At 45.2% G+C, this 24,807-nt stretch overlaps 1 protein-coding gene across 3 annotated transcripts in view; it reads right to left on the bottom strand.

The window, feature by feature from the left end:
- The window catches only part of TEAD1 (TEA domain transcription factor 1), a 156,007-nt gene that overhangs the window by 95,507 nt on the left and 35,693 nt on the right, over positions 1 to 24,807 (bottom strand). The window contains exons 1-2 of one of the 3 annotated variants that reach the window (XM_066187196.1): positions 6,441 to 6,630; positions 4,383 to 4,636 (exon numbers count right to left, since the gene is read on the bottom strand). In XM_066187196.1, coding sequence (XP_066043293.1) covers positions 4,383 to 4,530 — 148 coding nt within the window. In that variant the 5' untranslated portion in view covers positions 4,531 to 4,636; positions 6,441 to 6,630. Of the gene's footprint in view, positions 1 to 4,382; positions 4,637 to 6,440; positions 6,631 to 24,807 lie in introns of those variants that run through there. The other 2 variants (XM_066187197.1, XM_066187195.1) reach the window with 2 other exon arrangements.

Below are 24,807 nucleotides of genomic sequence, written 5' to 3' on the forward strand. Positions count from 1 at the left end.
ACTATCCGAGCAGAAATTTTTATGAAAGTGTCCTTTTCCCTTAACAGTACACGCCAAGAGATTTTATGTATAATGTAATAAACATACACAGTTCTGAAAGGCTGCCGTGCAATTTCTCACGTTAATTAGTACTCACTCTCCTCTGTAAAATCACTAAACATGCTAAAAAACTTCCTTTTAATAATCACGACATACTCATAAGCAATTTTGTTGCAGAGATTAATACCTCCAATGCAAACTCGACACTGAAGAGCTGTTTAAAGGTCTCAAAAATTAATATCAAATTACTTTCTTGTCTGAAAGGCAGAAGGTACCTTTGCTACATGGAGGCTAATTTAGCAGTGCCGACAACAAAGTGTCTGCAGGCGTATTCCACTTGCTAGCTCTTATGGCACTTTGGCACTGTCCCTAGAGCTGCACTAAAGCCACATCTTGCTGTAGCAAAAATTAAAAAAATAAAAATAAAAATAAAAATAAAAATAAAAATAAAAATAAAAATAAAAATAAAAATAAAAATAAAAATAAAAATAAAAATAAAAATAAAAATAAAAATAAAAATAAAAATACAGAGCCAAATCCAACCCCGTGGTAACTCCAGTGACTTCAGTGTTACACCAGGGATAAAAGTAGGGCTGCGTTTCACAGCAGCTTTCGTTCTTGTAATCTTTTCCAAAACACTCTCCCAGGAGCAAAGACAAGCGCAGGCAAATATCTTGCCAATAAGTGAGTTCACAGGGATTGCTACAAGTCACTAAACTGTCAGCAGTAAAAGACCAACAATCAGAACAAAGTACAAACACAGGACAGCCAATGCCCTCTAATGGGCTGGAGTTTTACTATGAGCTGGATAAACAAGGACACGGAAATTCATTGGAACGGATCTCTGAGATGGGAGGCAAATCATAGGGTGCCCTACTTTGTACCCAGAGCATGGTATTTGTGTTTGATCAATACTCCTTTTGAAACAGTACAGGTGAAATAAATCCTACCAATGCCTTGGCAAGACAAATGAAAATGGGTCTAAGAACTCAGTCTTTCCTCCATGGCCTACACTGCACTGCTTCCACAAAGAGTGTGAGCATCAATTTGTAAATGTGTTCCCCTATCCTCCTCCAAGCCTCCACATTTATACCCTCCTCATCTTTTCAAAATTTTATTTACTTTTAGTCAATACTGTGCTAGGAGCAAAACCAACACTGTGAGACCCTTCGCTACCTTACTCACAAAGGAAAGAGAAAAGGAGTGGTGGACAGAGCTTTCCTGCAGGAAGCTTATCACGTCCCTTGGCTTTACTGCGTATTCCCCTTCTCTCTGAAGAATTTCAAAACTAGTTTCTGGAATTTGCCCATCCAAACCAAAACAAGTGTCTTTGCTTCTTACCCAACCATCTCCTAAAAATTTAAAAACAAGAGTTCCATTAAGCCTTCGTTTTGTTTTCTGAGGGTTTCTTCAAGGAGCCATAACCCTGGGTCAGCAGCAGCATGAACTGCTCCTGGTCTTGCACAGGTCACAGTTTTGTCCTTGCAGCCTGAGGATGCCCCAAGGCAAGAATAAAAATGTTAGGACATCCCCTTTCCTCTCCCCAGAGAGGGGCCCCTGCAACCCTTTTTCTGCTGGGGATAGGATCAAAAGTCTTTTGTTCTCATCATCCTTAAACGCCTGAAGTTACATTTTTGGGAAGGCAAGGGGAGAGGAAAATGCCCTCCCCCTTCCTTTCCCCCCTTTATCCGAGGTCTCAGCTGTAGGGGAACAGCTGAAGTGATTCAGGCAGTCCAGAGGAGTCACAGATGTCCCTCAGTGCCACTGGGGCAGCTCTCCCATCATGAGCCACCCTCCTTCTGCCCAGGTGGCACCGTGGACAAGGAGCCCCGTGGCCACCCCTCACCCACAGACCTCAGAGCCCTCAGTGCTCCTTGAGCAACCCTCCGGGTCCCCTGGAGCCAGCTGAGCACAAACCTCTTAGAAACACCAATTTAAGGATGATTTTCAGACCACCACAAAGAACAGTGAAGACACTCTGGCTGCCTTCCTTACATGAATGTCGCAAAGCTCTCAGTAAATCAAAGGCAGAGACTTAAAATATTTCTTCCAGCAAAATCTCTGCTCTTTTTAAAGTCTCCCTCCAAAGATCAAAAACTACAATTGCTGAACTTAATCCACACAGGGTGATCATTACATTTGCTTCCATAAAGATCAGATTTGTTCTGGTGCCTATATCTAAAGGTAATTTCAGTCAGAAGATGAAATGGTGCTCCCTTGACTTTTTGTCTTACATGGCCCATGAATTACTGACACATTACAATATCCCCCAACTCTATGGAGGCTTGGCCATATTGCAACGTCTCTCTTGTAAGTGAAATAAACTTGGTATGCCACTAAAAGGCATTAAATTATTTTCATTATGCCACACAGAATGTAAAACACTTACACTGTTTTGATTTCAAAATCCTTGGAGAACAATTATGCTCTCAGGGCCATAAGACTCTATTAGAAAGTCCTCCGAAACCTAGCATGGTTTCAATAAATCCTCAAACACTACAAAGCAGTCACTCAGTTTGAAGAATGAAAACATGAGTTCATCCACTGCAAAGTCAGGATGTAAATCCTGCTCATACAGTACCCTGCGCTTCCTAACACATTTCTTTCTGCTCAGTCAGGGCAACACTTCAAGTGAAGTTTTCAGCATCAAGCACGCACAGCCTCTTTTCTGCCTGAAAATTAACTCTATTTGATTCAGGATTAGCATAAATATGAGAAGTGCCTATGCTTATGGTGTTACTAGCCCACACTATTAATCAGCAATTAGATATGCCACAAATAGCTTTATACATATATAATTTAACAAATGCTAACATTCAAGATTAGGAACCATTAAACGAAATCAGTGATTGTCACAGTGAATGGATAAACACGTTAATTTTTTAAATTTATACAATGGCATTAAAAAATGCTTCAAAACACCAAAAAAAAGCAGATTTCAGGGGTGACTAGTGTGGTTGTAGGGATCCTGATTAAAAAAGAAAAAGTGCAGCCACCCTTATTTTGGCTGATGGGCCGTTCAAGCCTAAGTAAGGCTTTAGAGCATAAATACACAATAAGCCTGTTTGTATATACACGCTTATGTACTCCTAGAAGGAGCAAAACCTCCTAATTAGGCAAATCATCTGTCCTTTTCCAAAGCAGAATAACAGCACCGAAAAGCCATCAAAACAGGCGGAAACGGGCGAGCAGGAGAGGACAGGAGAGATTAAATCCCCTTGGGCAGGGGGCGAAGGGGCGTGCAGGAGAAGGAGGAGGCGGGGGAAAAGCAAACACCCAGGCAGGAAACCCGGCCCGGGAACTTTTTGCCCAGGGCAGCAGAGATGCTTCGTCCCGACTCCATTTTTTTTTTTTTTTTTTTTTTTTCCCCGGACAGGACGCTCGGTGTGGCCGCGGGGGTGACACGGCAGCTGCCGAGGGACCGGGTCACCCGGCAGTGCCCGTGACCTCGGGCGGGGCACAGCTGGTGGCAGCTGCGGCACCATCTGCTCGGGGCCGGGCCCCTCTGCCCCGCCAGGTAGCGGCGAGGATCGGGGGAGCATCCTCGGGGCACGGTCACCGATCCTCGGGACACTGCCACCCACCCCCGGGGCACACGGGCAAGGGCTCTGCCGGCCCCAAGGAGGAGTTTGGAAAGTGGAAAAGAGAAAGGAAGGGAGGGAGGGAGGGAGGGAGAGAGCTGGGAGCAGCCCCGCGGAGCACATGGAGCAGTCAGCATCACTCCGCGGAGGAGCAGCGTGTGTTTACGGGATGCTGGCATCCGATTGAGAGCAGTTTGCACGCAAGGAAGGGGGCGGGGGGGGGAAAAAAAAAAAACAGCGAGGAAAAAAAGAAAAGACACAAAAGCACCCCTAAGTTGCCTCTTTTTCATGCAGAGGCTCCTGAACGCAACAAGGACTTCATCACTTTGCAGTTCAGTATTGCATGATCTGCCACATCACCACGCAGACTGCACTTCCCACTTCCCTGTCTTCACTATTCAGTGAAAAATAAAGCAAAATACCTATTTTTTTAATGCTTTTTTTAAAACACATTTAAATACTTCCTTTAAATATTCACATTCAGTCACAGCATAGAACCTGTCAAAGGCCACTATATAAGGTAACTAATAAGACAGTTCTGCATCAATATTGCTTTCCTAGTGCCAGCGGAGAAGGAACTGGGTTTGGACAGTCCTGAACACCGTATCAGCTCAGCTGAGCTCTCTCAGCTTCACAGATTTCTTCACGATTTACACCAAAAGCACCAAAATCAGAACCAGGAACACTGCGTAGAAACAAGCTGGGCTTCACAGTTCTCATGCTGGAACAATTATTTCCAAAGGCTAAATGTGTACCACTTACCATACATTTTGCCTTCATCTGATAAGATGATTTTCCTCCTCCCACACGGTGGATAGATAGCTAGAGCCTCCTGAAAGCTCTGTTCAATGTCAGGGCTCCAGACACCTTCTGCATCGTTGTCAATAGGTTTATCTGCAGAATCACTCATTCTTTCAATGTCTTCGGCAGGACTCTCGCTGCCGCTCCAGCTGCTGGGCTCAATGGTGATGGCTGGGGTCTCCAAGCCTAAGCCTGGAGTCTTCAAGGGAATGAACCTGCAACACAAACAACCAACCCCAAAAGGCATTAAAGGCGTGGAACTGCAGGCTAACATTTCTGCCCTACTTCTGATGCTAAGCGAACAGCAGCTGGGCAGTAACGCCAGCACGGGGTGCACGCAGGAAAAGTGAAAAATTCACAACCATTCTGCTTCAAACGAGCAGAGGTGGAGCAATAAGGCTGGGGAACTCTACTACATTTTCTCTGTGCAGTTACATGAAAGCATAGAGAATCAGATTATTTTTCACAAATACTCAAAGTGGGCCAAGACTCTCCAGACACATTGCACGTGACTGAGGACTGGCACCCTTAAAATAACAAGCCAGATCCTCAGGCAGGGGGAAATCAGTGTACCGCCAGTGGCTGGAAGGGAAGCACACCAATTTCTGCCACAGTGACCACCAGAGCCTAAAACCATTTGAACCTAAAAAACAAAAGCAAAAACTATTGTTCACATTCATCTGGATGTCAGTGGATTAAATGGAATTATACCAGCGATGTCACAGCTCAATGTAATTAACTGGAAAAGGCTGTAATTTTCAGATGTTACCCAAATAAATAATATAATCAGAACCCAAGCTACGTACAAAAAGAAATCCTTAAAATGATAATACCAGAGCAAGGAATTACAAGGGAAGATATATGCTTTGCCTGATTTAAAAGGTCTCTGCCACAGAACCGTAACAGAACAAAAATTACAAGCTTCAAGTTGCTGAATCAATTTAATAAGAAATAATTTAATATAGCTGCACCTGCTCACACCAGCAGAGCCGCAGATCTGTCAGTGTTCCTTTTATATTTTTGAGAGAAATACAACTCTGCTGTAAAGACTTGCTCCAGGCAAAAAAGCTGCTATACCAGACCACGTTCACCTCTGGTGTAACTCTTCGGGAAGTCAGTGAAACAACACCAGGACCAGATTTGGCTCAACATGTCTAGGCACAATGCAGTTTTATTTTGAAAAAAGAAGAAGTTTGGTGACTCTAGCTGATCTAAGTGGATGGGAGTGTTCAAACATGCACGCACGAGCTGCAAACACACTTAAAAATCCAGTTTCCTGGTTAAACACTCAAAACCCCTAAACTGTAAGATTTTTATTCTGCTAGGGCAGAAGAGAGGGGCTTCCCCTTGTGCGGACCTCTGTCCTCCTGCCTCTCGCTGGGGTCTCGGGACGTGGCAAAACAACTGGCGAAAAAGCAGCAGAACAGCGTTCACGCCGCGGAGAAAAGAAGGGGAAGGGTGTACGTGGAAGGCCGTGACACCAATGACTAAACACCTTGGGGCTGGAGAACTGCCTGAAAGAGGAAATATTTACAGCAGCCCTCACCCGAGCTCCCCAGCCAACCAATGGCTGGAGATAACCAAAACCTGACGGTCCGGTCCTTCGGAGGCCACGGTGCCTTGCAAAAAAACCCCGCAGCTGCAGCTGGGGTAAACCGGCAGCAGGCTCAGCCTCACAAACCAACGTTACCAGTCTGACATCCAAAGCACGGCGTATTTCCACTTCTCCAGGCTCTTAACAGGAGCTCAGAGGGATCGGTCCCTGTGAAACAGGCTCCCGTGGACTCGATTTTCCCCGCTTGCCTGTCTGTTTCTGCACAGAGGCACTTCTTGACTTCGCATTGGTCTGAACGTTTCAGCACAGCTTAGGGAAATGTCAGTGCCTCCCCACCCGTAATAGCCAGGCTAATCACTGTCTCAAACGCCTTTTAATAACTGATAACGAGGGAGCAGATGGATTCACGGGGAACCACACGCGCATGTAAGTGGGTGAGAACTCCGGCCAAATGCACCACTTACTGTCGGGGAAATCCGAAGCGCACAACGTTTTCAAAGTCGTCATCACACAAAGGGAGATGCAAACCTTGGTAAAATAGCGAAATCCCGTGCTTCACAATCCTCAGAAGGCTGAAGGATTGATTCAACCCCTGCAAGAGTTGAGTCTTGCACGTAATATTTAGCCCAAGCACGAGCACAGGGATACTGGGAAACTAGCGACGAAAACAATATCGCGTCCACTTAAGCCTTCACAAAGAGGGAGAGTCTTTGGTAAATGAGAGGTAATTGAATGTTGATAGGGATAATTAGGGGGAGGGGCCAGTTTTATTGCAGTTGTGCAGGGGGAAATGGCTGCTGGAGGATTTATTGGCCTCACATGACCGAACCATGAGGAATATTTTGCCAGGACGCATCACTGGTTCTGTTTTCCAAAGGTGAGCACGGCAGGAAATCCTTCACCTCCCTGAGCCCAGGCCCATGGCTTGCAATGCACAGCACAGCCAGGGGCAGCTTCTGCTCAGCTCAACCACCCTCTGCTTACAAAACCTGCCACAGTCATAGCCTCAAGTCCTGTTATCATCTTCTAAACCAGCCCTTGTTATCACATTATGCTGAAATAATAATTAAAATGCACAAGGAACACAGTGAGGCTCTAAAGTAATTAATGTTGCTTGATAGTCGTGTTATATCTTGCGTTGTGTTGACTGGCGAATTTTCACAAATGCGCTATCTCCCTTCCCATCCCTCTTTACCCACTTGGATAGCATCTTGAGGCACTCATTGCTACTATTCCAGCCTCTAAAATGTAAGATAACCGAGTGTTCCTTGCAGAACATCTGTACAATAGGGGCGTGGAGCAGCCTGCTGCAAGAAAACCTCTGATATTAAAGGTTATTTGCAGTGATTTCCATTTCAGGGAATGCTGACACTGCAGATCAAGCCAGACTGCCAAGGAGGAAAAAACCTTGTATTACAACTGCTACATGGCTCCCTCTTACTTCAGGAAAAGAATGAGCTAACTCAGTTAATCATTGCCAGTTCAGCTCTATGTATCAAAAGGCAATTCCACCTCCTCCTTAGCTTGTATTCTAAGGACTCAACTGTGATTAAAAATTTCAGACCTGTTATGCTGGAGTTCAGAACGATTATCAAAAATAATACAAGCTGTCAACGGATGAGCTTTTTTGCACATTTTTAATGAGCTGCAAATCTCATGTGAAAAATGTGGATTTACAATCCAATTTAAATGTATTAAAAAACTTTAAAAAGTGACCCTACTTTACATGAGCAAACTCCAAATCTTGCAATGCCAGCTTTCAGCAGAGCTAAACTCCTGGGGGGCAATTAGCCCCACCTCCCCTGGCCAAAATCAGAGCTTGTACACCTGACAGACCAACTTGAAGAGTTCTGTATTTGCTTTTTATCACGCTAACTTTCAGAACACCAATTCCCTGCTTGCACTTTCTGTTAACAAAATTAAAACACATCAACACTACCTAGAAAACCAACCAACCGAAAGAAAAAAAAAAAAAAAAAGGGCCCCAAACCCAAAAAAATAGAGCAACCAAAAAAAAAACAACCCCAAAAATACCCAAAAGATTTTGGCTCACCTTTCTGTACATTCGAAGATTGCTTAAAGCACATTTCTCTAGTTTAGGTGGTCTCTCTTCAGTGTTTTCCTTTTAACACCAGAGCCTTACACATTTCAAGACAGCTTCCCCTGTGCATAAAGCTCTTTTAGCTGCAAACCAAATGCATCTGTCTTGCAGTTGCTTTCTACTCTGTGCAGTTAAGTCAGTTCTAAATATATCTGTTTTCCTCATGCGGTCTTAAGACACTTTTTCTCTGCGTGATGGAGGTATGTGCCCCCGTCAAACACTGCAATGTCATGCTTAGGAGCAGAGAAACCATTAGGGGCTACAGAGGATTTTATAAACGTGCTTTATAGACAGGCCATTCTAGACAGCTTGGTGAGCTGCAAGATACAGCTTACTGTCATTATGTTCACTTACTACAGCAAGTTGAAAAATTACTTTAAAATCTCAGGGAAACAAGGCTAACTGTTGTCAGAGCCGATCAAACTGGTGTGTTTAACTCGAACCAAATGACAGCCTGCAACGTCTTATCAAGGGAATGGTTTCTTTACCTACACAAAACATTCTCTTATGCCTTTCACTTTATGAGCAATGCAAACCTGGGCTTGCCCAGAAAGCTGCTGCTCACAGACCAACAACTGAGATCAATGGCTCCTCACAGGAGCGTACGACAAGCGCAGATCCACGGCCTTGATTTGTTTCATAACCTTCAATGTTAGCACAATGAACTAACACAGAAACGCTGTCTTTCAAAAGTCACCAGAGCTAGGTCTTATTTTACAGTGTCCTCCAAAAGTGAAACCGTTTTCCCTGTTTGTTTGATTAATTTACTTCCTTGAATTTCAGTGTACAGGTGCTGAATGGTGCCTTCTCTGTGCTATCAAACAACCCCTGGAAAAGGATTCATGCTCTGCAGGTACTGGAGCAGGAACACAAAGATGAGTGAAAACATGCCTTGATTCTGAGAGCTGTGTGAGGAAAAAGCCCACGATGTCTCCCAAGTCTTCTAAACTGTGTCTGCTCAGAGGGGATCAAGTGCAGGTATTTCTCATACTGAACACCAGTGTTGTTATCCACAGTGATCTTCTCACCATGAATAGATGCAGACTGCTACCAAATCATTCTTACAGCCAGATCAATATTTCTAAAACATGTCTTTCAGGAAAAAAAAAAAAATCTTAATTCTTGAGGTAGATTTCAAGCGTTGAAGGGGTAAATTACACTTTTAAGAACACGTTATATTTTTAGTTCGTGCACACCCTCATCCTAGCCTCAGTTATGTAAAAACAATGGAACGAGAGATCCAACAAGCTTTCTATAAACATTAAGATGGCAATGAGCAGATGAGTGCAAACCAACTAATTCTAAATTTGCAGATGGCAGATTTTCTCTGAAGGCTTGAAAAGTTGCAGGCCCGTGGGATTTTCCTTCTGCTCTGTTCAGCAGCGCAAATCCACAGCTGGAGCGCCAAAGCTCTGGAGAGGATCCAGAGGAAGAAAGTTATCAGATCTAGAAAACATGACCTACCAGGAAAGGAATTGGGTTTGTTTAAATTTAGAGAAGAACTGATGTGAGAAGATAACCACTTTCAAATAAGGACAAGGTAAGAGCAAAGCGGAGAAGCAGCTCTTGGCCATTCCTACCAAGGACAGGATACGAAGCAAAGAACTTGAGCTGCAGCAAGGAAACCACAGTTTGGGCATTTGGGGGATTGTCCTGACCCCACCGCCAGTCACACACCACACGTGATGAGCTCCTGGGGGGACAGAGGTTGTTCCTAGCAGGTGACACAAGCCGTTTCTCAGGAACCAGCTCACACTCTGTGGGGCAGAGGCGTGAACCAGACGATGCCATGAGACTGAGCAGTAAAAGGCCCCAAGAGAAGTCAGCCTGTAGTGGGAGCACACCCTTGGCTAGGCACGGGGGAATCCAGCTGCCTGAGAGGCTTCCCAGATGTCCCAGGGACCAGACAGCTTTGTCAGCTGCAGGGCAGAAGTCCAGGCACAACCAGGCTTCCTCTGGCGGATGCCTGAGGAGTTCCTCTGCCCTGCACAGCTGCTGGACACTGCTGCAGGAACACCACGGGCTACAGCCACCTGTGAGGCAGCCTGTCAAGGCAGCCAGGGTGGGAAGGAAGACCGGGCTGGGCAGGAGAAGGCTCCATCTCCTGCTGGTGCTGTCCGTGGGAGCTTTGGGAAAGGAGGCTGCCTCATCCCCAGACACCCCATTCTACCACACATCTGCTGAGCTGCCTGACCCTCCCCATCACATCCAGATTTCTCAAGCTCTTTGTGCACTGATTAAAGTGAAGATGGAATTGGTGGGAAGCCTGAATTTCTCTAGGATTTTATCTTTCTGCTTTGCCAGTGAAAGTATCTTCGCAGTGTTTATGCAAGTCAAGCAGGCAAAGAAATTACTTTTTTATTTACCAACAAATTCACAGTGGATTTTGTAGCTGTGATGTGTAACTGTGTATGGATTTTTCTGATTCTCTAAGGCACTCAAATGGCATTGCTTTCAGGAAAACACTGTATCTATTCAAGCCACTTTATATATAATTTCTTTTTATGAGGAATGGATACAGGACAGTACGAAGAATAAAAATGTAAATAATTTACAGAGCATCCAATGGTGAAATCATTAGATTAAAATTACTTTATATTGTATTTTTGTTACAAGTTCTACTTATCAGCAATTATCCCCTCTAAGAAGAAAGAGCACAGGAGAGAGAAGCAGCCTGTTTCTAGGATAAAGCGTTCCTTTAAAACTCAGTCAGACTAATTCAGCCATTCGCATTTGCCACTGAAATTAAAAAAAATGAGGGTTTCTCTGACTGCGAGAACACTTCAGGAAGAAATTCTGATGCTTCACTTTTCTGGTGATCAAATACTTCCATGGCCTTCCTATCATTCATATAAACTAGCTTTGTTACCCTAAGACTGAATTTACCATTTCTTGCTTGGCATTGAAGCTATTTATGAAGTGCCAGCTACCTGTTTCAGATTTGTCTCTGGGATCTGTGCAGGAATAACACGATCAGTCCAACTACAGCCACAGGGCACCTGTGAAAGGCACATGATGGTTTTTTCTCTGAGGACTGGATGCACTGAGGTTTGGATGTTTTCAGGTTTCCCTGGATGCGCTTCTTTCTCCTCAACTACCACACTCAGGGTACAAACAAAAGTAGTAGGAAGGCAGTGCCATGCCAGTGTGTAAAATACCAAAATAACTTAATATCAGTAAAGTGATGGTTTTCTTCCAACAGAAGTCGGCAGCCTGCTCACCTGAGAAGATTTACAGGCATACTTTCACAAACCGTGAGGAAACCGACTGAACAAAGGGTGACTTACATCAGCAAGAGTAGGCAGCACATAGGCCTAAATGTGAAATTAGGATTATAGGAACTATTTATAAAGAGAAACAATGCATTCTCCTTGAATTGCTCTTTTTTTCATTTTTCCTCATAGAAACAGATTACTCAGCAAAGAGTGGGTTGATGCTAATACATGGGAATTCTTCCCTTTGGAAACAGCTTTCATCTCTGCACTCTTTATGCAAGTGAAAAGTCTATTTGGTACCACTCCGAGCTTAATTTATTTATTTTTCCAAAGGCCGCTTTTGTTGATAGATATGATTATTGTCGTAAGGATGTTGAGTCATTAGCTCCAACCCAGTTTTCTTGTCCATTAGTTTTAATTTCATACCATTAATAGAATGGTTTATCTTCTCAGTGGGGAAATGACTGAATTCTGACTGTGCCTACACCACACTCACGGGCTCAGGAGGCTTTGTGCTGCATCACCAGGATGCCTTCCGCAGGTAGCTCCAGCCTCAAACCACGTGTTATCAGGCTAGTGACCAGCATGCCAGCGTGCCAAAGTGCTTTCTAAGTGGCTACACATCCCTCGTGGTCCATGGTCTGTGCTGATTACCACGTTATCACCGGGGAGGAGAATCCCATCATACCCCTGGTGGATCCCTATCTCATTACGGTCACAGCTGCTCCAGATACAGTTCCTTCCCCATGTGATGCTGGAGCAGCCACACTCATCCTAGGTGCTAGTGCTCATTTACACCCAGCTGGTTTCAATTATAAGGGTGTTCCTGGGATTTAACCCAGCTCCAACACCGTGCTGTGGTGGTGACCAACAAAGATTATTCCGAGCATGACTTGGCGCTCAGTGGAATGAAGAACAGTGAGCAGCACCATGTCTGGCTTGCTTCTGCTAACTGTAAACACAAAGCAAAGGAAAGGATAAAACATTCACCAGCTCTGGGAAGGAGAAGCTGTTCTTCCTGCACTAGTCCAGCTGCTGTGCTGTGCAGCAGGCACTGACTGTGCACCTCCTGTCACCCAGCAGGGCTGGCTCGAGAGCAGCAACATGCCCTGCCAGTGCAGTGCCGTGGCCTGCTCAGCCCAGCTGTGCTCCAGCTGGGGCTTCTCCATGACAAAAGCTGCTAGACTGTGCAGTGGGAATTACTGATATTTCACTCGTTGGCCAGTTATGCAGCTTTGAGAAGAAGAATGGTCCGTGACCGAGGTGGGTCTGTCCATTTGGGGCAGGGGGCTCTGCTCCCAGAGCAAGCAAAATGGCTTGGGCTAGCACAAGGACTGTCCTTTGGTCTTGTTAGAGGGTAGAAGTGAGCCAAGACACAGACTCCTTGTTTATCACAGCACGAAAAGGGCCCTGGTTTATTCCTCTTTCCAGCTCAGTCATCCTGACTCCAAACATTCACTGACACTGCCTGCAGCAAGCTCCTGCTGGAGGTTTCCCCTGCAGCCTCTGACTGCTGGTTATTCCCTGCTGAACTCTGACTGCAGGGATCAGTTTGCAGGCTCTGCCTGCAGGCTTTTACCTGGCTGGACTGCGACTGCAGGTTCCAACGACAGGCTCTGACTGCAGACCCACACTGACCTCACAGCAGTGATTCTCTCTCCTCAGGAACCTTCTTCTTCATGGTCCTCTCCTTTCCACTTCCTCAAGGTTCCTTCTCCTTCATGATCCTCTTCACCAGCTAACCCACTCCCTTTCATCACACTTATCTTTATCGGATGGAGCTATGATCCATCAGGGACAAGGCTGTATTGGGTAATTAACGCAGCTGTTACTTATCGGGGACAAGGTCACCTGTATTCCCTTCGCCTACACTTCGGCACTGAAAAATGGTCTGTAAGAAACATTCCCAGCCCCAAGACTGGTAGGGAGAGGTCACAGAAGGTCCCTCAGGGTAAGGTCTGCAGCCACTGCTTTGCTCGGGGCATGTTGATGGAGTGTGTGTTTGGCAGGTCACTGTAACCCATTCTGCTGCCAGCACACATGAACAGGAGATAAAAACTATTATGTGTGACTGTCAAGGACAATCAGTTTTTTTGATGTACAAGAACTGGGAAATGGGACAGAAAGATAGGTGCAGTTCTTGTTTACGTGCAATAAGTTTATTTTTTGAAGGCCTTAAGCTCAGTCACCCTGTGGAGGCTGAGGCAGGGGTTCAGTGTGCAGAGGCTCTGTGCCTTCCCAGTGACTCCACAAATTACCAGTTACAGCACTAAAGCCCAAAGAAGAGAGGCACTGGCCCTCTTTCAGCTCCAGGGCTGCCCACCTCTCCACAGACACAGCTTTGGGATCCAGACCTGCATCCAGGCACAAACACACTCAATACCACCGGAACTCTCCGTCCTCTGCATCTGGTGCTTTCCCCATCTGTCCCATCTCCCTGGGAGTAGGTGAATGATGCAAATGCAGTGCACGGCTTTCACACAGGCAAACAGAGGATCTCTTCTTTGTAGTTTGCTGTAACCGCCTTCCCACAGGCATCACTGAGCAATTATTTTCATTTTGTACCCCAAAAGCCGAACTGGAACTATTAATACCACCTACCAAGTGTTATAAATACCAGAATGAGGTACACCCTTGATCTCTGGTGTGTTACTAGCTTCCTGTTGGGACCACATATGATCCAGTGCTCACACAAATGATGGACTTGGCAGCAAGTCGTTCTGTCTAGATGTAGCTCTGAAACCAAATTTTCCCCCCCGACTCCCTGAGCCTCTCCAGTTTTATTGGAGTTCCCGTGTCACACAGACATTTGCAAAACCAGATGGAATCCTTCACATTCATAGCTCTCTTACTCTATTTCTGGCATATGACTAACTGGTTTTGTACTCCAGCTTTAGATTTCTCTCCTTTCTTTCTTTTTTTTTTTTTTTTTTCTTAATAACTTGTTTTCAGGATGAAAGGTTTTTTTCCACAATGGCTGCAAAAACATGAGTGCTCACTCTAACAGCTCTGAGCAGGGTGGGGAAAGGGAAAGAAAACCACCTGCTTGAACAACTTTATGTAAGTTCAGTCAGGAAAGGGAAAACCAATGCTATTTGAAGGGTGGTCCAACATCTGACTGGTTCACATGTAATATAAAACTTTCACCTATATAAAAAGTATTTTATATAATGATTTAAGTATTCTGTTAAACAGGTACAAAAAAGGCACAGTAAAGTAAAAGGTTCATTCATTTACTCAGGTGCATTTGTTTAAACAAGAAACAGCCACGAGATTTAACCCTTTCCCTCTTCCAGGCTGAAGAAGGGTCCTTCTTTTATGGAGCAGGAGAAAAGGAAATTTTGGATAAACTGCAATATCCAATTGGCCAAAGCCAACCCTGGAATCCTGTGCTGGCACCTTTTATCCCTCAAGCCCACTTGTTCTCTGCTTTGCAGATGTTATACAAACACTCCTTTGTGTAAGTGCAAACACACACACGCACGCACAGAGACTTTCTCAAACATTTGTTGGAAGAGCTAAATTGCCGCTGAAATTCATTTTGCAAGTTTAGAAACTCTACCGAGCACACTCTGTGAGCTCCATCCCCCTAAAGCTGCTGCAGAGCTTGTGAATGTCTCATGCTCATGTGAATGCGCTGGTTTTGTACCAGGCAAAACCAGGAGAAAACCATTTTGTTCTGCTTTGGTGTTACTACTTGAGCTACAGCCCCGGGCTCTGATTCTGACAACACAGAGCCATTTTGTACATATGAATAATCACTCCAACTTTAATGAAGCTCCTCACATCTCCATTAGCAATTGTTTTGGCTGCAAAAGGGCCCTGCCTATCAGCCCTGGAGGAGCCTGGAAACAGAGGAGTGATAGGACTGGGAGGCTCACTTTGGGAAAGGCTGTGATGGGACACAGAACTGCAAGATATAAAAGAAAAAAAAAACCAAAAAACAAACAAACAAACAAACAACCTGAAAGGGTGAAATCACAGTGCCACAGACCTCCTCGAGGCTGAGATTTAATCCCAACTTTTTTGGCCTTGCTCTCACGAATTCTAAACAGAAAGAGATTTCAGAAACCAGCATGTGAGATCAGACAGGGCTTGGCGTCCATGTCAACCAGTCACAACATGTCTTCAACACACGCCAGCACTGGAAAACCCACCTGTGGGTTTTTGTGTAGACAGAAAAACCAAAGCAACAATTATGTTTGCAAGTGCAGTAGCTGTCAAATAAAAGTATTTAAACTCATTTTGTTTTCCAACTGCTAGCAGTAGCGTTATGGGCAAATTACCCGCCAAATTAAATTTTAAGTCTGGGTTGTTCGTCTGTCTATTACAAAGGAAGCCTTCTCTGCAAGGAAATGAGCATTGGTAATAGAACACTTCTGCACTGCAGCTTCTTTCTTCCATCTCCCTCTTGCCTCCAACACCTGTCCTCCCACAGGTGGGGAATGCACTGGCTCACTAATGTCCATATGACTGTTTCGCAGAGATAATGACAGATCTATGGCTTGCACTTTGCCCATAATGGAAAATTCATTTCTTGCATCTCATCTAAGATTCCTCTGAGAAACAAGGATGCTTTTATACAGCAAGACTCGCATCTTCCGCATGGGAGTGGTAGGAAACACTTTTCTGCAGAGATCCTGAAACAATCCCAAACTGTGGCAATCTTTAATTGCTGGACATAAGTAAAACCTGCAGTAACTGGCTACAGCATTTTCAAAACTCAATATAATAGTTATGCAGTTATTCTGTATTTCTCTTGTAGTTATTGCCTGTTGAGGAAGCAATTTCTGTCTTAAGCTCTGACTTATATTTCCAGTCCATTTCAACTCCTTGTTCACTGTAGTTTAATCCTGCTTCAGGGGGCGTCAATCTTCCACAAAAATAACTTTGCTGGCAACCATTAGGACTGTGAATTCACTGGACGCCAGTGGAGCTATAGAAGAGATGGCTGGGCTCAGGCAGCAGAAAACAGAACATCAAAAAAAACCCAAACAAAAAGCACAAGCCTAGGAACTAATCCCGGCAATTCTCCCGGACTTTAAAAATCTCAAATTGAACAGAAATAGCGATTTCACAGCACACTCATTTCTGCCACAGCATCCCTTCCTCCCCTGCGCTCACCATTCGCATTTTCCTGGGCAATCACCACCTGCCTAAAGAACGGCTTCCCTGCTCCCAGTTCCCAGCTCTGACTCCAGCCCTGGCTGCCCCTCTCAGGAGTGTCCCATGAAGTTGTGATGCCTTCTGGAGAGGCAGAGACCATCACCCTGCCCTGAATCTGCGTGAGTTTGGCAGACCCTGGGCCATCTTGCCCTGCTGAGCCACCCTGCTGCTGCTCCACCTGGATGTCTGTGCTGGGGATTTTCACCAGCAGGAATCCTTGCGGAGAGGAGCCTCTCCAACGAGATAGCTTTGTGGCAACATCAAAGCACGTTAAATTCTACAGATTCCCCAGGGAAAAGGAGAACATACAGCAAAATGCCAATGATGCTTTCGAATGACAAAAGAAAAGCGTCTCTGCCCACAGTGGTCAAAAATACTTTGCTAAAACCAACCAGTAGTCGAAATTTCTGGTATAAGTAGGATGCCTCTGACACAGTGTTACTTAGTATCTGAAAGTTACTATCAAAATATGTTTAGGAAGAACAGTTAATATTCATCCATGCACACACTTCCATTCGAAACGTTTAGTCGAGCTCAGAAAAAGACCAGCTCAATTATTTACACATTTAAATTACGTTAAGTCGCACCAGCTCTTCAAAATTACCTCTGTTTTTCATGAAATCTACGCACAAGTGTTCCTCTAACTCCATTTATTGTGGTGAAAACTGAGCACCTGTAGCATGCTTTCTCCAGTATGTTTCGAATTAGAGGTTTAGGGTGGCCTCATGTTGACAGCTGAGACTTCAAATTTCACAATTTAATTCACCACCACCAAACACCATTAAAACCTTACACTTTTGTTTTTTGTTTCATTTTAAATTTCAGGCTGCAGGCTTTTCAGTCCTTGCAGGGCAGACCTCGCTTTAAGCCAGAACAATTTCTGGACTTGCAGGGTAAGCAGATGTCAGAATGGGAGATCTGACAATCAATCCTGAACTACTCAGTGTGGTTTCTAGTGAATCTAACACTTCAAGAAAAGCATTAGAGTGCTCTTGGTTCTTCTCCTGCTCAGCCATTGATTTGCTATATGGTTCTTTAAACTTTTCTGTGCTTTACCATTTGTCACATCCTCTTCATTGAGGAGCTCAGTCAGGTTGTGGTCCAGTACCCTCAAACCTTACCGCTAGTTAAATCTTTGGAAATCCTAGGCAAATAGATTTCATTTGACTGATTTTGCCACTATTAATATTAAATGAATACAAATAAGAAGGGGAGAGTGACCCAGGCAAAAAAGAATGACCCAGAAAGGGAATGAGCCAGCAAATGACCCAGAGAAAAGAAAGTATTTTGGCTTTCTTCCTCAGAATGGCTGTTGGTTTCTCAAATGACATTTTTTAAATTTCATTTGAAAGCATTAAAAAAATGCTGATGAACATTACAGTGGAAGCAAGCTTGGCTCTTGGTAGAGAAACATTATGACCTAGAGCCAAGGACTTCTTTTTCACATGTGAATTACTTTTTGAACAGCATTTCCTGGCTCAATGTCACTGCACCACAGATAGATATGACAGCAGATAAGTGTATGAGATTTTAGATCAACAAGAGTGGTACTTTTACAATGAATACATTTATAGTCAGAGCTCAAAAGTGGGTTTATTTCTGCTGTGCATGAAAGATGTATTGCACACTGTTTTATTAATGCACTTTTCTTCTTAAAATGGAATGTAATTCAAATTTTCTGACACTGCAGCTGCAATTTGATGGCTGGGTTTCCTAACCATGTGGATTTACAGTAACAAACTCTTCAATTTTCTTTTTCCCTCTTGCTCACCTTTCTGCCACCTTGATTTATTTCTGTTTCACAGCTGTGCCTACCCCCTCTTCCTGGAGCTGATCCAAACTAAAACACAGATTTTCTGGGAATGTGAAATTAAAGAACTCTCAGAACAAGAATACCACGTCCAGAATTGAAGAGAACAATTTACCAGAGGGTGGGGGGGAACAACCTGAAGGCTGGAGGTTCAAATTAAGAAAAATTTAAAAACTCTCAGCTTAGATTCCACCTTCAGTAGTCACTACAGCACACCAGGAACTCTTCCCTTCTATGAAATATACCCACCTCTGGGATTTACAGCACTAACCACCATGAGCAGCAATTGCTTGAGTTACATAAATAAAGCCCCGAACCCTCTCAAAAAATCAGTGTTGCCGCTTTTAAAACTGGCACCAGAAAACCTTAGTAGCACAAACATTATCCAAAAGGCAAACCGGTCCAAATAAACAATGAAAGCCAGACTGAAGCAGAGAACAAGGGAACACACCGAGGACCAGCAAAATGAAAGTAATGGGTAAAATAGTGAGGAAAACTGAGGGAGCCTGCCCTCAGCTCCTTCCCCTCTCCAGTGCAGCAGAGACGTGAAGGAGAGCTGGGTGCTGCGTTCCCCTTTCCTAGCGTTTCACAGGGATTCAAAGGATGGAACCACAGCCTGGTGTTTATGTATTAATTACTGAAAAGTGACTTAACCTTGAGCCTTATCCTCACCTAATGAGCTTGGGCATTCCTAAGTCTCTCAGAAAGCGGGCTGAAGGAAACCCTCTGGCTTGTCTTCACTCAGGAGTGCCCTGGGTCCTTGGTTGGGGGTATTTGGACACTGCCCACCAGGGAGGGGCTCCGAGAGAGCAGCAGAGTGTGCAGACTCCAATCACAGGGACGCCTCGCTTCCAGGGCAGCCCAGCTGCCAACCACGCGGAGATTCGCAGCGATAACAATTATACCTAAAAGCCTCCCTACACGTCTGAACGCATTTACACATTCTCCTTTTACTCTCTATTTATTATTAATGGCAGCTCAGCTAATATCAAGACCCCGGCGTGTTCGGCACCGTGGGCGCACAGAAGGGCGGCAAGTCCTCGCTCGGAGGAGTTTCCAGCCTAATTGTGAATGACGGCGGATGGAGGGCAAACATTGCCAGCCCCTCCGCTCTTCGTTAGGAAAACTCGACTCAGCTAACGATTTATAACCAAACAGAAACAATGACAAGTTGGGCCGCGTGCCCCAGCCCAGGCTGCAGGCGTATCCCGGTCGGTCTCACACGCTGTGTGACAGCGGCCAGGACAGATAAGTGGGTCCCAGGAGATTCCAGACCATCACCTGTATGGAGATTTTGCAGGAAGCAAACAGGAAAGCACGTATTTCAGTCCCCATCTGTTCACCAAAAGACTTCATGTCCTTTGAAAAATGCCCAGAAAATGCATCTGATGGCACTTCGCCCTTCCTCACATTTTAGATGTCGTTCCTGAGTCCACCTTAAATTAGCTGCCTGTGTAACTTCATATTAACCAGCTGTGAAGTCATTAAAGTCACAAGTTACCCTGATAGATCTCCACAAAAAGAGGATTTTGGGGCCATAACTGATAAATTTGTCCACCTGAGGACCACATTGGTAATTCACCAGGAAGCTGCAGCCTCTTGTGTATTACACATCTTGAAACTCTTGCTGCGGTAGCAGACCCACACCAGAAGCACCAGGGTCTGTGGGACTGAGCTGCACATGGACACTTGAGGACCCCTCAGCTGTAGGAAAGCGCTGGGGACTGAGCTGAGCTGACAGCATGTGGGGGAACGGCTCCCATGGACAGCCCAAACATTAAGATATAGGAAAATCCTGTACAGAGGCCCCGTCGGGAGAGGGTTCAAATGAGCAAGGTGAGCATAGCTCACCTTGAGCACAGCTCATGCCCTGGGTGGCAAACACAGCTCTCCGCTCGCTGAGATGGCCTGAGCAGGATGTTTTCGCTTTCAGCCCTCTCGGAGGCCACACCTCAGCACTGAAGGGCTCCAGAGACCCACCAGCTGTGCTCTAGATCTCAGAGATTCATGTCACCCCGAGACTTCATCTGCCGCATTTCCTACTGCTTTACAAGAAGATTTGGAGTCTGGCTCTGCAGCCTGTCCTGCAGGATTGGCAGCTTGGTGAGACCTTCCCGGGGCCCTGGGAGGACACCCTGAGAGCTCCTCTTGTGCAGAGCCTCTTGTGCAGAGCCTCTTGAGGAGAACCTCTTGTGGAGAACCTCTCGTGCAGAACCTCGTGTGCAGAAGAATCTCTTGTGGAGAACCTCTCGTGCAGAACCTCTTGTGGAGAACCTCTTGTGGAGAATCTCTTATGGAGAACCTCATTTGCAGAACCTCTCGTGCAGAACCTTGTGCCTGCCTTTGCTCACCAACAACCAACCCTCAAGTGCAGGAGGGGCCAGGCACCACAGGTTCCACTGAAGCCACCCAGTGCCACATGGGACTCACCACCCCAAATTCAGGACGAGAACTGGATTCGCTAACACGAGGTACAGAATCACGGCGCCGCTTCCCGGATCTGACAGAAAATGGGCATGGAAAGTTCAGGTTCCCACAAGGGCACACAGCTGTTGTAGGGAAGCCAGAAGTACCTAGCAAGCTGCTGATTAGCAGCCACGTCCATGTAGAAGAAAGGTTATTTATTGCACCACGCTGTGGGGATGACTGCATCAGCAAAGAGTCCTGGGCTTAAAAATCATTTTGTTCCCATTAGTAAATTCACAAACAACTCATGGAACAGGAGCAAAGGTCTGATACCACAAGAAGCAAACCCTTCCTTGGTTATTCTCTGTTCTCAAACAGGCGAGAGCTCACACAGGAAGACGGGCAGGTCTCTCCAGGAGGCTCTGCTCGCCACAGTGCAGATGCAGGCAGGGGGGAGCTCAGTGTTCACACACACTGAGCAGCTCCCCAGGCCCAGCGTGTGTGGAGGGTTGGCTCTCACACGCTGGCTTCTTCTTGTGGAGCTTAAGCAGGGAGCCCAGCTATTGTTCTGGAGTAATAGTACAAATTCGGGATACATTTCGCAGCACAAAAGGGTGAGAAAACCATTTTGCTACTGCAAAAAATTAAAGAGTTTACTTAGAATTGGACAATTAATCTTCTCGGATTTGGTCTTGTCAAACACAACCTCTGTGTCTTACAGAGATTCTGCAACCTTCTTTTTGCCACAGCCACATGAAATCTGAGAAGAAAAGGAAGATAACTCAGGGAAAAATACTTTGTATTTCACACTTCTCCTTCCTAATAAGCAAAATCCTTGATAGAAGACTTTTGTCCCAGCCAGGCTACAAGAATGATGTACAGAGGCTGCAGAAACTCTGAATGTCGCTTGAGGATCCTGACAATTCTCCCTCAAAGAAACCACCATGCATCACGAGAAGAAATTTGAGGGGTAGACTGCTGAATGTCCAGATTACACTCCTTCCTAGATATTATTAAGAGGGGGGAATAAAAGTTATAATACCCTTGGATGACAGAATAATGATTTGAATTATAAGTCTCTCCTCCCAGGCAGCATCGGGACTAGACAACTGATGTAGAAAGCAAAAGGTTTGAGGATGGCTTGAGACTTTATCACAGGAAATTTATGGCAAATTGTGCAAAAATCCTCAAGTCACCCTTGAATCTTCTGTTCCTTTCTTCAGATTATTTCAGATATTCCAGCAGGCCAGGGGAGAAGGCAGTGAGTGAGCACTGGTGACTTCAAGGTTGCCTGCACAGCAAATCAGCACCAGAAAAAGAGGGTGAAATCTCACAGGCAAGGAGAGTGCTTTCTATCTCCCACGCTTAACGTAATTATAAACTAGATTTTCAGCGGGGCTCCTGCCTCTGCTGTAACACCCACAGCAGATCGTGGCAGTCCAGGAGGGATCCAGAGGCAGAGACCCTTCACTCCAGCTGCTGTGGGCTGAGAGGGATTTCTCACCAGAGCCTTAAAGCAGAGCTCCACGGCAGCACTGGGGGATGCAGATTAAGGAAGCCACAAGCGGTTTCTTGTTGCCCTGCACCCTCCACTACATCAGTCAGGAGCTGGCAAAAAAACCTTCCCCTCTGGCTTTCTCAGGCTTTCAGCATATTCCAAGCAGGGCAAGGGCACCCTGGCTTGCAGCCTGGGCTCCTCTCCCTCCTCTCTCAGGTGATGGAGCTCCTGAAGGGCTGCCGGCAGCCAGTCGGAGTCACAGCATCAGCCCTGGAGGAGCTGCCCAGGGGGTGGCTGCCACTGGGGATGTGGGACAGGGAGAGCTGATCCTGCATGGTTCCTCCCCATTCCAGTGTGAATTCTGCAGCCGGTAGGACGCTTCTGAAAAGCAACCCAAGAGAGACACAACACTCCGTAAGAATGGCCTCAGTCCTGGGGACTCCACACCCTCACCCAACCTGGGAAATCACGACTGAGGCACACGGCCCTGGCAGCACACAGGAGGTTTCTTTAATATGGGGTCTGATTTCATGGGAAGCAAAGGAAAAAAAAACAAAGACATGCAGACATTCAAGCACAGCTGGAAAATGTGAGTTTAATCTTGCAAAGTGTCAGAAAGTGTCAGATCTTGTCAGTGACTTCATACTCATCGTGAAGCACTGAAGGTTTAATTTCTACGTCCTATTCCAACAAAGCCGCTCTGATTTTCAGGGAGTTTGGCTTTTACAATTGGACGAACACGATTATGAACAATTTGCATGAGGGACTTTCCCAGGCATGCTTTATAAGCTCAGTCAGACTGCTGAAATTGTGTCAGTCTTTTCTGTCTCACAGTAAAACTTGTAAGATTTCTTTCCCAGGCACGTGAAACTGTGTGGACAGTATTTTGATATATAGTGAAAACCTTTCCTATTAAAAAAACCCCAGAGTATCTGGATTGCTGTATCTTCTTCCACATCTTCCTAGAGTCTTTCTCCCACCACGTTAATGTTGTAAGTTCTGCAAACAACAGTTCTTTGGGCAAGAATTAGGAAATGTTCTTTCCAGGCATTTAGCACTGAATTGTTATCTGTGTCTATGAGCCCTCTGAGAGTTTCACATAAATTCCAATTGCTTTTCCACTTCATTCTTTTTTCCATTCTTGAAGATGGTTGCTGCATAAAGGTCTTCAGGATTCTATTTTTTTTAGTATTATTATTGATTTTTTTTTCCTGTTCTATAAATTATCTATCTGGTAGTCTTTTCCTTTCAATGATTTACTTTCCTGTGAAGAGGAGGAAGGAAAAAGCAAGTTTCAAATATGCAAGTAAATACCTAGATAACTGCAGTAATGGCCCAGTAACTACGTGCCACGAGATTGAAATCAGAAATAAAAAATAAGAAGAATTATGTAGATAATAAAAACTGTCACTTGTCAGACACATCAGCAGACTGCTGTGACCTCAGGCCTGTGGTCACAGAAGCCAAAACCAGTTAAAAACCTGCAGAGAGCCATTGCAGATTGTATTCAAGACTTCCACTGAGAACTCCACTTTAGAAACTCTGCTATTATTTTAATTCTCGATTGATGATTGAATGTTTAACTTCATTTGGGCTTTTGCTGTTTTGAAAATGAAACCTAGCTAATGGTTCCATTGCAGTCTTAAGGAAGGCTTTGCTTCATGTGCAAAGCAAACACTTAGCGAAGCGTACGATTAAAGCCAGACAAGTAAATGTTTTACAGAGACAGTTTAGAAGCTACAGCACAGCAAAGCAAGCATTTCGTTAAATGCTGAAGATCTGACCTGTGTGCACAGATGCCCCTTTTTTCTCCCCCCCCCCCCTTTTTTTTTTTTCTGGTTGGTTTTCTTTTGCTTGGGATTTTATCCAAAACCACGAAGAGATTTTTTTGCAGCCCCAAAACAAGTTCTGGTGCCCAGTTTTTCAAGAGGATGTTGCCAGTAGTGAGCAGGCTAAACACAATTTACTGAAACTGCCTTCAGCAAGTATGGCAGAGTGCAAAAAGGGGGTAAGGGGGGGGAAAAAAAGAAAAAAAATCTGTGTCTTGAGACTCTTAGCAACTGCTGGAACAGCAGAGCACAGTTTTACCTTAAGTGCTCAGCCAATAACTCACCGGGAAGCAAACAGGCATCTCAAATGCACATCTATGCCCAGACAACAGGCTAGCAGAGGGCATTTGGGTGAGGAGCACCCAGCCATTGTGCAAACACAGGGAAGCCAAAACACGGAGAGCTGCAGCAGACCCGGACCTTTCTCCCTGTCTTTCACCTTTGCCCAGAGCAGGGGACGTTTTGGCAGCCACAGCACAGCCCTCAGCACTGGCACCCAGGGAGGGCTGAGCTCCAGCAGGTACCAGCCTGGACTAAGCCATGTGTGTTGCTGCACACCCTGATCCTTCTGTGCAGGAAAAACGCCCTCAGCATCCAAGGGCGGGCTCCTGCTGAACGGGGGAAGCAATCGCTGTGCAAAGCCATTTGCTGCGCTTTTTACATCTAAGGGGTTTTCCTCTCTCCTCAAAAAAAAAAAAAAAAAAAAGAGTTCCCAAGAAATCCTCGCTGCTGCTCTCTGTAAGTGGTAGTTTAGGAAGAGGAGGCAAAACACAAGACAGGCAGTAAATCAGCCGCTAAGTGATCCA

This window comes from Chamaea fasciata, unplaced genomic scaffold (genome assembly GCF_029207755.1).
Source record: "Chamaea fasciata isolate MVZ Bird 193981 ecotype frontalis unplaced genomic scaffold, bChaFas1.0.hap1 SCAF_7, whole genome shotgun sequence".
Lineage (NCBI taxonomy): Eukaryota > Metazoa > Chordata > Aves > Passeriformes > Sylviidae > Chamaea > Chamaea fasciata.